This window comes from Dermacentor albipictus, chromosome 9 (genome assembly GCF_038994185.2).
Source record: "Dermacentor albipictus isolate Rhodes 1998 colony chromosome 9, USDA_Dalb.pri_finalv2, whole genome shotgun sequence".
NCBI classification, from domain to species: Eukaryota; Metazoa; Arthropoda; class Arachnida; order Ixodida; family Ixodidae; genus Dermacentor; species Dermacentor albipictus.
In genome coordinates, this window is record NC_091829.1 from 59,225,999 (window position 1) to 59,238,832 (window position 12,834).

At 50.1% G+C, this 12,834-nt stretch overlaps 1 protein-coding gene across 5 annotated transcripts in view; it reads right to left on the reverse strand.

Moving 5' to 3' along the window:
• LOC139049999 (uncharacterized) overlaps nucleotides 1–12,834 on the reverse strand; it is a 52,464-nt gene that overhangs the window by 23,824 nt on the left and 15,806 nt on the right. For 2 of the 5 annotated variants that reach the window (XM_070525988.1, XM_070525989.1), the window contains 2 exons: nucleotides 7,405–7,670; nucleotides 824–1,037 (listed from right to left, as the gene is read on the reverse strand). In XM_070525988.1, the coding sequence (XP_070382089.1) occupies nucleotides 824–1,037; nucleotides 7,405–7,670 (480 nt within the window). Of the gene's footprint in view, nucleotides 1–823; nucleotides 1,038–4,090; nucleotides 7,671–12,834 lie in introns of those variants that run through there. The other 3 variants (XM_070525991.1, XM_070525990.1, XM_070525992.1) reach the window with 2 other exon arrangements.

The window sequence follows — 12,834 nt, forward strand, 5'->3', positions numbered from 1 at the left end:
GCGGGACTGCCGTGGTCAAAGTTGATCGGCGCGAACTGACATCCCTGCTGATTGAAAACTGCCTGCTCCTCAGGAGTACGTGTGAGGCGTGGCCTACCCATTTCGGAACCGGAGAGAAACTGCTGCGCACGCGCTCGGCTGTGACGGAGAGCAATGACGTCACTACTGGCGCAGCCAATTGCGCGCCTCTCTTTCTCTTTTCTTCTTTTTTTTCGCTCATGGGCATGGGGTTGCGCGGAGGGTAGGGGGGGGTGGGGCTGAAGATTTGCTACGGCGTTACCGATCGGGACAACAGCAACTGATTTTTTGAACTTAGTTGCACATCCTTCGGCAGTAGTATACCACTGTCGAAGACGTTGGTAAGTTTTGAAAATATCCCGAGTACGCGCGCTATAGGGTTAAGCACGGCATGACGCGCCGACTTTCGGAGCCAAGGCTTCGAGGTACACTACCGGCAACCACTCGCGGCCGTCTGAGTAACAATTACGCCGGTGAAACAGGTCTTCGCGAATGGCGAAATGGTGAGCTTGACGACGCAGCGCGCGATTTGTTCGGTTGTGTTGAATCGCAGAGAAAGTCTACAAGAGCGGCAATCCAGTGGTCCCTAGCAGTTCGGCTGTCGAGAGCGCTTCGCAACGCATCTGCTCGTATTCACAATTCAGACGTATACTTTAGCGGCTCATTTATATCTGCATTGCACGAAATTGAGATTCTCACGGGGTACACATTTTGCTGGAGCTACTAGCCTCCAACAGCTGCACTGCTACGCTTGGCCGGAACACATCGATTAAAGGAGGTTTGTTTGGCCAGATGAATCACCAACCGGATATCGAAGCCGATCCCACCGGAAGTACGACTGCGGCGCGGCATCTCATTCTGGAAGGTCGCCAAGCTTTCAGGGACCAGGGCAGCGTGCAGGGTGTCGCGAGCCATTATGACGTCGCTGTAGTAGACGTAATGGCACAGGCCGTCCGTCGGGATCATGCCAGGGTAGATCGCGTAGGCACCCACCGTGCATACCAGCTCGTTGACCGAGACTGCAAAGAGGATTTGCGAGAATGGGGTTAAAGCTATCTAACATGTTTCATCTGAATTCAACCATTATTAACGCTAACTGCTAATGCCAGCAGCCATGTCGGCAAGGCTAATTTCCGAGTGGTGAATTGAAAAGGAAAAAAGAATTTTTCTCTTTTCGAGATTTCGGCTAGTGTCCGAGCGGAGAGCGCGCGGAGCACTTTTCTTCAGTCAAGATGTTGTACCATTTTATCTAGTTGCGCATCGAAAGTGCACCTGCGTTGTCGTTGCGCGAATTGTGAGCTACTAGCACAGACGCGGCATGTTACTGTTGACGGCGTGAAACGTGGCTTCCGAGCGGCGAACGCTGTCTTTGCAGCGCCTGTCGCCCGATCTCTGAGGCCGTTAGTCAAATCGCGAGCTTTAGGCTGAGGGCGAGGAGCAGTGGTTGAATCCTCGCGCTCTCCGCTGGTCCCGTCACTGCGGCGTAGGGACGTGCGCAGTCGGCGGCCACGTGACCGTGACGCCGGCAGCGTGCCCATCAGGTGCACGTGTCCCGAACCACGGCAGCGCAGGCAGCGCACAGGCCGACCTAGGGAAACCATCCAGGACTAGTTCACTGACGATTTCGATCTACTGCAGCAGGCTGTCGAACGGCTTTGAAGACCGTTCTCGATATGGCAGTTAAGCCGAAGCATTGCCCTCTTGCTATCCATAGCCGGGGACAATGGAGCCGCTGAACCTTGACCTGGAGTTTCTTCCAGGTCAGCCAATCGCGTCGACGCGTCGGGGCTGTTTAAGGACACGGTTCACACGTGCTTAGTCTGTTAGGCGCTCAAAGCCGCATCATCGAGGAGCAGCCATTCCCTGTCAAAAACGTCCCGGATATCTTCAACCCTGAAAGCCCGTGTTCGAATATCTCCGTGCATGAACATTTTTTTTTTCACTATTGGGCGTCATGGGACAAAAGCGCCAAGATGATCTCAACATGCTTATCCGCTTCAGTTACAATCCTTTTAACGCAGAAACCATGACCTCCTCCGCTGCTGCGTTGGAACCTCTAACTACCATGTCCGGCAGGCAAGTGTGACTTTGGATCCCCTTGATGGGTAATTGCCGCTTGGATAAGAAAAATTACTATCGTTGTTTTAGCGATGGTACGGAGCATACAGGCTTGCAGAATGAAGAAAGACACAACGTGATACAAAGGAACAGCGTATAAATAAACCAAAAGATGAGGATTAACACGATGCGTGCTCTATAACGAAAAGAAATGGTTACAATAACAGCAAATGAACGGGCGCACGGCATCTAGTGTACGCCATCTGAGCGCCATCCTTGTTTGTAGGCACACATGCGTCCTGTTTGGAATAAATAAAGTGCTGAAGTATGTGTCACGTGTGTAGTTCTTCCTCAGTCAATGATTCATTGGCGCTATTCCCTGTGCCCCAATATGCGGCATCAACCAAGCTGACTTTCTCCTGATCTCGCAGGGATATGCTGACCACGTTTAGCACTACGAAAGTGAGGGGTGCAAAGGTGAGTTTACAGAGCCGCGTGTGTGGTTTTACGAGCTTTTAGTGCAAAAGGGTGCGCTTTCAAGCTCGCCAGCGCCGGACACACAGCTATGACAACAGCACTACATGTGAGACCCATGTGACCCGACGGTGCCACCATGGTTCCGCGGCATTGATTTCGAACAGGAGAACGATGTGTTGTCTATCGAAAAAAAAAGAAAACACGTTCGCTGCCGTGTAAAGGCGGTTCATTTGTGGGCCCCGCATGCGAAACGGCGGTTTAGCAGAGAACAACACACCTCGCGCGTTTTTTTATCACGCCTAATATTTACGCACTGTGTGATTACTAGCTAGGTGCAAGTTAGTAACAACGTATCGACATATTCGAAAGCGAACTAACGAAGGACTCACTGTCGGGCAAGTTCGCCTCATGAAACCCGCAGTCTATGCCTATAAAGCAGACGTTCTGTAGTCGGCTCCCATCAACAAGGAAGTTGTTACGTCCACCTTCAGTTCCCTCTCGCTTATCACTTCCACACAATTAAAAACAAGATTATCATTTGCCTCCGTTGGCGTCGTTATCTATTGGCGTAATACACTCTAAGGAACATGGACGGGGTAAGCGAGAGTGACTGCACAGTTATTCCTAAAGGGCGCTTTCGTCCAACGAGGGACTAAGAGCAAGAGTGTGCGTGTCGGGCCCAAATGTGGGAAGGTAAGCGTTTAGTTCCTTGTCGGAAAGGGAGCAGCGGGGGGATGGTAGGCAACAGTTAGTCCCCACGCACCCGCTTATTTTACCCTCGTGTCGTCAAGTGAAGCGACGAAAGCGGTAGCGCCTCTTAGCGTGAATTTAACGCCCTCTCGGATTAACTACACGCAGGGCAGTACTCTGCCTCTTCGACAGAAAATTCCATGGAACCTAAAAGGCTGAACGTGGCGCGCTATGCCCTTCAAGTACACGCTATAAATAGAGGATACGTACTAAACGCGCAAGACATTTCCATGGACTGGCTCTGCGTCAACCTTAGTGAAGCGATGTGTCGGGAAAACGAGCACATGCTAAACGACACAGAAATTTGTCAATTCGCGTGCACCATATTGGGTCACACGTATACATGTTACAGGTTCCAGGTTTGTTCATGCCAAAAAAATTCCGGCATTTTTCTCATTTCCAGTCGTATAAGATTACAAAGTGCCGAATCTCTGTGGTATTGCCGCACCTGCATGCAGCTGCTTAACATATTCGCTACCTCTGTGGTGTCGTTTCAACCTATATAATTGCCACGGGGCAGTGGTTAGCGTGTCTGGCTTGTGAAGACGTGAGTTCGAATCCAAGTCTGGAGGTTGCTTTCTTTTTTTAACCCAATGATTTTCTTTAATTGCCTTACAAATGGTTCTTGCCATTAATTGCCTCCTTGAATGGCACAGGAAAGAGTGGCGGCTGTTACCTTGAGCAGCACCGGAAGAGAGCAACTGCTAGCAGTAAAACATCTCCTGCCAGTAAAACCCCAAAAGGACAAATCGTTGTCGCGTGCCAGTTACTCACTAAACGCACTAACCTTTATGGTATGTATGTATGATGAACTTTATTTAATGTCCTGAAGATCAACCCTTAGGTTGACGCAGGCGGCTCCCACGTCGGGACAGTAAGGTTTAACCTTACCGCCGTATCATGGGCCTTCTGGACGGCCTGTACTTGATCGGAAAGAACTCCACTGTGTAGGACTCGCTGCCACCAGTCTCTCTCCTTGTCACAGTCTGTGAAAGTCACAGGACACTGCCAAAGCATGTGATCCAGAGTAATGATGCCATTACACTTCTCGCAATTGATTGGTATCTCTCTTTCAGGATATATCTTGTTAATAAAGTTTGGACTTGGATAAGTTCTTGTTTGCAACAATCTCAGAGTCACCGCTTGAGCTCTATTGAGCTTAGCGTGACATAAAACTGTTTACAGCGCAAACACATACAACCACAAAGTAAGGGGCAGGACACAAGCGCTGGATACTTACTTACTTTGTGGTTGCATGTGTTTGCGCTGTAAACAGTTTTATGTCAAGTATGCACCAACTCGCCCAGAAAGAAGTTTTGATGAGCTTAGCGTGTGGCACTGGGAATTCCCTTCTGTTCATGTAGTAATGCCTTGTGATTTCATTATATGTAAGTAATTGGTCCCTGTTCTCCACCTGTATATTATTAAGGTCCTGGTCGCATAGTGCACGGATAGTAAGCCCTCGTGCAGCTGCGTTAGCCATCTCGTTTAAATTCTTCCGAGATGGATCGACAGACCCCATGTGCGCAGGAAAACAGCGGATTTCGATCTCTTGGCTGTCCAACTCACCGATCAGCTGGGCAGCCCTTTTGGTTACAAAGCCATTGGTAAAGTGTCTAATAGCCATCTTAGAGTCGCTGTAAATCTTCGTCCACTTATTATTCCTTAAAGCCAATGCTATCGCTACTTGTTCCACGACTGTCGTGTCTTTAGTCATGATTGTAATAGCATCCCGAGTGAGACCATCTGCATCTACTACTACTGCCGTAAAGGCTTTCTTTCCTCAGACCCACGCAGCATCTACAAATGCCGCATGTTCTCTGTCGTGTTCTATCTCTTGCAGGAGAGCTTTGGCCCTTGCCTTTCGTTTTTCCAGGTTGTGCACTGGGTGCATGCATACCTTCCTTTTTTTTTACCTTAGAGTGCATGGTTGAGATTTCCAAAATACGCGGCCCTCGGTTTCCTCTTTTACTCGTTCATTGCATAAAGGCGCGTCCTGTATATTTGATGCCTCGAAGTAGCATTGGAGGGATTATCGGTCAGCTGCCTGCTTAGAAATTTCAGGTTCTACGCGATGCCATTGGCCTAAAGAGTGTTTACATCCGAGGCCGTAGCACATGTTAGTATTGTAAGCACGCGTAATGCGTAGGTTGTGGGTTCGGGTCCCACGGACAGCAACTTGTTTCTCGTTCATTTTCTTTTTGCCTATCATTTGTGCAATTCAATCAAGTACCATATATAAATTCCACCCCACTTCCCTTGGCTTCATTACCTGCCGGCTCCGTATGGTTTCGAGTAAGAAAAATCGGATCCCTTGGTTTCCCTTCTTCTCTTGGCCCAAAAAAGGACGCACCCGTGCATAGAAGGGACGAACACAGGCGCTCTTTCCAACTGTTGCGCAGCGGGAACGGTTTGCGTAAACGTACATCCTGCCACGCATGCGCACAAAGAGTGTGCAACCTTGTCACAGAGTGACGCATGAAGAGAAATGGCTGGCGTTGAAAAAAAAATCCACATTTCGAGGCGTTCAGTGCAATTGTCTGTTCGCCTACGAAACAGCCTCTGTTGTTTTTTTATTTGATTTTTTAATAAACGCGCTTCCGGCGCAAGCCTTTCAAAGCTGTTACCGCTCTTACCTAAAATAGCTGTCCCCGACAAGCGAGCGTAACAGTCACACGCAGTAGCATTGTCTATCCTGTGTGCGCGCCTTTGATCTTTTTGTCTTGCCTACTTTTCTGCGCACGCACCTGCAAGCTGTCGCACTATCAATCCCCGGTGTAGCCGATATGTACACTACACCGCAAGACGTACAGCACGACGATTTCCCGTGCCTTGCGCGACCCTGCTTCAGGCAAACAAGAGGGCGCAGCTGCGGAAGCTATTGGGACCGGGAAAGAAATATATATACAAACGAAGATGCGCAGCGCGACGGTTTACAACCATTTTAAGTTTTCCAACCTAAGGGCTCGACTTCGGACGTTGGGTCGCGGTCGTTTTCCTTCGTACTCCACGCTGTACGATTTGCAGTGGCGTCTCCGCTACAGCATCCGCAGTCGACAAAGTGAATCCCCGCCCCAAATAGGCGGCCCACTTGGTTAGTGAAGCTAGCACGATTCGCCGGGGGGTCCATTCGAAGAGAATGCCCAGCTACTGCTGTTTTCACCACCTTGGACACCCGCCGTGGTTGCTCAAAGGCTATGGTGCTTGGCTGTTGAGCACGAGGTCGCGGGATCGAATGCCGGCCACGGCGGCCGCATTTCGATGGAGGCGAAGTGCGAGAACACCCGTGTACTTCGATTTAGGTGCATGTTAAAGGACACCAGGTGGTCGAAATTTCCGGAGTCCTCCACTGCGGCGTGCCTCGTAATCAGAAAGTGGTTTTGGCACGTAAAACCCCATAATTCAACCACCTTGGAGTGCGCGGAGTCAAAAGGAATTGCTTATTGATGGGCAATTCTTGTGCCCATGCGTGGCAAGATATACTGACTGTTAGAGAAGTTACTGTGCAGTCGCATAGGTGTTCATAGAAGACTTACCTACGGCACGACATTGATTCCTACATGATATGCTGAAAATTTCCAGAAACGGCTGTAAGACATGTCCGTGCCCCTCCATGCTGCCTATTGCTAAACACTGCCGATTGTTAAACAATGTTAATGGCTCTCGATAGCTCCTGCGGTGCAAGGACTGTTGTCGCACACCCGTCCTTCCAGTGCAACCAACACGCCTTATCAGACGAACTACAGCTGTTGCACTGTCTTAACAAAAGTGGAACCGGGGCGTTATTAGAAGTTGTCATACTTTTTTTATTCTATCACTCCACAATTACTTTCCGAGCACGCTATATTTATTTAGATATACACATACACACTTCTAGCAGTTAAACAGGTCGCGCTTGCGCTCGTCCGTGTTTCCTGTGTGTGTGTTCTTTCTTAAACGGATTCCACTCTACAGTTACTAGTCACTAATCTTATGCTGGTAAATGATCCTTCTTTTTTTTCAAGAGATAACTCAGCCCGTGCTCTCATCTGTGAAGCAGTGCTCCTTGGAACGTTGGCATAGTCTCACTTAGGAGTGTCATAGCAACAGGCGCCTACTTACATGACCTCGTAGTAGTTGTAGTCGTTGGTTTGGGCGTCGGCTTTGGCGCAGGTTTTGGCGTAGGTTTTGCCGTAGGTTTGCCGTAGGTTTTGCCGCAGGTTTTGCCGTAGGTTTCGGTGTAGGACTTGGTGTAGGACTTGGCTGAGCAGGTGACGGCAAAGGTGGAGGAGGCATGACTGGAGGAGGGACAGCTGGCGGAGGTGTAGCTCGCGGAGGTATAGCTGGCGGAGGGATTGCTGGGGGAGGGACTCCTGGTGGAGGGATTGCTGGCGTAGGGAGACCAGGTGCGGAAACATCACGTGAGGGGACACCAGATGGGGGAACATTAGGTGGGGGGTCATCAGGTGGGGGGACATCAGGTTTGGGGACATCAGGTACGTCCGTTGAGACATCAGTAGGCGAAACGGTCGTATTGTAAATCGACACAGTATATAAGCGCATTGAATACTTCCTAGCGAAGCCACTGAATCGTGCATATTGAGTTTAATTGGTTAACAAGAGTGGCATTTGGTGCGAGCCTCCTATCTAATCGGACAGGGTGGACGCCTGCGATAGTCCTTGGAAGTCGATGTTTCGCTGTTTCCAGCTGACGTCCCTCGTACGTAGCAGGCTGGGAGGGCCTCTGCATTCGATTATTATTTTGTACGACCACCACCACCCTCGTACATAGCCTCTCCTTGCGATCACCAATTACCCCTATCCTATGCTTGCCGATTTGACGTTATGCCCTATGCCTGCCGAACTCCACTTCGTCCCTCAACGTCACAGAGAATTTTGACTGCCGTATAGTATATATACTCTGGTTTATATATAGGTGCTTTGTATACTCTGGTTTAATACATGGGAGGAGATTCTTTTCCCGAAAACAACAACAAAAGGCAGCTAATGTCGCCCCTCGCCTCATTCAGCGGTCTTTAGCACTTTGCGAGTCGCTGTCTGTCCAAGCCAAGGTCAGGAGCCGGCGTATGTTCCGAGCAGATCTGTATACTGGTCTATAGACCTTTTCATCGGTCGAGGAGGATAGGACACGCGGAGAGCCTTTCCTCCTCTCTGGCTTGGGCGATCGGGCGCAGCGCTGCTTGAAAGTATTGCCATGGTATTGCTGTCGCGTGCTGTGGAACGATTTCGAGATGTTTTAGTTCGGACTTTGTGAAATTTGCGCCATGTCCGTTCATATAGGGTCGTCAGGGAAGCCTTTCGGTGCATCGATAACTACAGTAGGCGGTGTAGGGGTTGAGGGACGGACTTCGGGATGGAAACAAACTTGGGAGGGTTTATTTTACATTATATACAGAGAGGTGAGACGTCCATGACAGTCGTACACTCATTACGGGCCGGCAGCAACTCGAACGCTGCGGCCCGCGGCAAGAAGTTCGAGAGAGGTGAATCAGGGAATCAGGGAATGCTCTGGAATCTCTGGAATCCTTCTTTTAAACCCTTCGAGGACTGGAAGTCACGTCATGCTTGGCCAATGGGCGAGTCCGCACAGATGACGCCATTTTCAGCCAATGGTAGGCGCCCGTGCGATGGTGTCATACCCGGCGAAGAGAGTCGGCGCTTGGTCCTCCTCTCTTGATCACTTGATCCCCCTGCGATCTTGCCTCGCAGACTGGCAATGCGCTTCTTCGAAGGAGGAGAAGGGGAGGGGGGTGCTCATGCTCCATTGTCCTAGGACCCACCTGCTCCCGGTGCTACGGCCGCGCAGCGGTAACAAATGTCTTCTTCAAAGGCGAACGGGGATGATTGGGCTCCATTGTCGGAGGCCCCCTTCTAATCCCGGCGGCGTACGAACTAGTTTGCAAGTGTCCTGCCTCAGGAATGTGGCACCCCTGCTTCTGCATTCCTCAATTAGCTGTGCTGCGATTCGAAGTGGTTTGGGGAACTCGAAGTAGCCTCAGGAAACGGCGCCATATCTAACAGCTCGTCCTCGCCCCGGTTGTTCTGAATGGCCAGTGAACTCAATTCGCTGGCCATGAGGAACGCTGAAGACGCTGCAGGGTACTGAGGTCGAGCCTCATTTGACAACCTTCGGGATCCTGGGCCCTGGAGAACATACGTCAAACAAACCAAACAACACAGCGCTGCACCACGTGTAAGCGCAGGCTCTTCACCCCTGACTCGCCAGGCTATTACTGAGTCAAAATGAACCCTGATCTTTTATTTCCCCAATTTTGACAAAACAGTTCCAACCACCCTTCCAAACAGCCATCCATTTCTCCTCGAATACCGACAAGACCAGAGTACTATTGTTGTTGCAAAACAAAGGGTCGTTGACGATGCAAACAACAAATGAAAACAGCCGAACATAACTTAAGTGGCCTAACTACACGAACAGCATGTTTCCAATCTATCGCAGTGGCATACTTATCGCACGTAGTGGTGCCACTGAACAATCTGGTCAACCTCACAAGTACGTAATCACAAGCGCACTAGCCTTGTGGTCACTAAACAGAACGCGTACTTGCGTTGTAGGCAAACTTTTCAGTTACGCTTACTCACACTTTTTTCCTGAAAGTCCTACAGGACACGTGACATAAACGAACAATTAAACTTGCGGGACTTACACACTCCGCAGAACTCTTAAAATAATGCGACTTCTAATAACTAGTTCCAGGCACGTTCACTAAAGAAGTCAGAATACGGCTGCCCTCAACACACGAGCAACCCAGTCGTAAAGCTGCTTCCTTCCGTCCACACAGGACATGCGCTAATGGAACTAAGCACGCTTCTCAGTGCAAATCATGCACTCACTGAAAATGTACGCGCTTAACCTTAGAAAATTCAAAAACACTTAAAAAGAAAGAAGGTTAAATAACACACACACGCGTTACGATAGGCCTCTCAACGATAACCTTGACCTTTAGGTTACTCACACACACACAAAAAAAGCCTATCAACTTATTAATGAGCATCTCGCGAGACTACATGTTTACACAAACCTCATCATTCAAATCTCGGAGCTTCTCAAACGAAAACACAAACAAAGCTCAAACTTTACTCATTGAAAGAAACTCTAGTCTGAAATCGCGAAATTTTACAAATGTTGAAAAATAAAACAAAACACTTCCTTTCTACGGAAGCTCCCTTGGTCTCCCGTTTCAAACGTTTTTGACTGACTCATACTTTGAGCCGTACTCGAGGGGGTCGCGTACCGAAAGCTACTCTGGCTACGGAAGAACAACAAAAGGGCTGACTCACTATCAGCTCCTTCAAGACGTTACAGTCCCCTGCCAATTTGCGTCCTCTCGCCCCGCTTTCAACACGAACTCCATTTACCGCGTCGCTACTGCCCACCTGGTCTCGCCCTGCCACCTTGCGTTTCTTCGAACTGCACGCTGAGCTATGAAAAGAACTACGGAACGACGAGGAGATTACCTGCCCCGTGCTCTTTGTCTGCGTCCGTGTAGAACATGCTTCGCGGTCCCCCTTTGACCTGTGGCTCGAACGTTTAGGATGCGTCAACATCGTCAATGACGACCGCACCTTTCTTCTCCTCGCGCCCTGCCCATTTGGGTTTCTCGCCATCTTTGGCGGCGCTACATTTGTTACCGTCTTTCGGCCTCTACCGTGCTTCTTTTTACGGCGCTTTCTCTTTGCACTCGCTTTCATGTCGCCTTCTCGTGCCTCGTGCTGGCCGGAACACATTTCGTCGGCCCGGATCGGTCTTTTACCCGCACAGTCTGAGTGATTCTCACTTAAATCAACACTCTCTCTGCCTCGACTGGCAGACAGCTCAACCGACTCAGGAACAATGCAGCAGGCTTTACTCGAGTTAGACAACTCGCACTCTTGCGCACTGCCCTCTGCTACATTGCCCAGCTCACGCTGTGCATCGGCACACAGCCCGTCGGTATCGATCGCTGTCTCACGCGCACAGTCAGAATGATTAACAACTGAATCATCCCTATCTAGGCCATCTAGACTGGCGGAGAGCCGCACCTATCCCTGAACAATGCAGTTGTTCTCTCGAGGACAACGGAGCTCGCCATCCCGAGAACTACTCTCAACTGCATCGTCCAGTTCGCACTTCACTTCTGCACGCAGATCTGACCTGACATGGGTGCTCACGTCGGCCGCGTCAACAGTACCCTTTTCTTCGCTAGCAACCTCGCTAACATTACCAGCGACGCACACGCGCGGTAACTGTGCCAATTTGTTCGCAGCTGTCCTAGCTGTCTCTACAGACATCTGTTGGCACAGCACCTCGTCGCTCTCCTTGCGGCCTTTAACGGCCTCTGTTGCCACTAAGGCATCGTTAGCAGCTAGCCTTTTCCCTTCACTTATGAATCGGCAGCCAATCTCACAGGCACTACTCTTCTCGTCGGCTTTTGGCGAAAGTCCGCTAGACACTTCCTCATTCTTTCGCTCTGTCGTATCTACAGAATTCTCAGACAGCCGTTGTCTCTGTGCCAATAACTGATCACAATACTGTATCTCTTTGATCAGTGCTGCCTTCTCTCTCTCAGACTTTTGCTCAAGCTCTCGCTTACGTTCCTGATACTCCCATTCGCGTTCATTCTCGCGTTCTTCACGCTTACGCTCACTCATAAGTTCACGACGCTCCCGCAAAGGTTCACGACGCTCACGCTCCCGTGGCTCCTGTATCACCTCCCAAGCAAGCTCAATGCTTTTGTCATCATTGCCACTATCTTGAATCGCCTTTATGATAGCTGGCATCTTCATCCGTTCCTCCGCCTCAACTCCCAAATCGTCGCACACCAACAACAAGTCTAACCTCGTCAACCTGGTAAGATCCACGGCAGCTGCCCCGACAGGTGGTTAGAACTGTTTTCCTTAATTTGTGCAAACACACAATGCATCAAACTCCCTATTTCCTGAACTATCAAAATGAACACACAACATTTGAGTCTGGCGAATCATAAGAAAAAAAACCACGTGCTCACTTACGGTTGCAGCACCCTGCCATCCGGTTCATTCGTCCGCTGTTCCCGGTTCCTCCGGACTCCCTGGGTCGAAGGCTCGCTCCTTCTTCACTACTCCCAGTTTCTTCGGACCTCTTTCGACGAAGGCTCTCTCTTCTTCGCTCTTCCCGGTTCCTTAGTATCTCTCTCGACGAAGGTTGATCCGTAGCGCTGCCACCAGCTGATGCATTCGGAGGCGATCTCACCGCTGCCAACCAGATGTGGGGGTTGAAGGACGGACTTCGGGATGGAAACAAACTTGGGAGGGTTTATTTTACATTATATACAGAGAGGTGAGACGTCCATGACAGTCGTACAGTCATTACGGGCCGGCAGCAATTCGGACGCTGCGGCCCGCGGCAAGAAGTTCGAGAGAGGTGAATCAGGGAATGCTCTGGAATCTCTGGAATCCTTCTTTTAAACCCTTCGAGGACTGGAAGTCACATCATGTTTGGCCAATGGGAGAGTCCACTCAGATGACGCCATTTTCAGCCAATGGTAGGCGCCC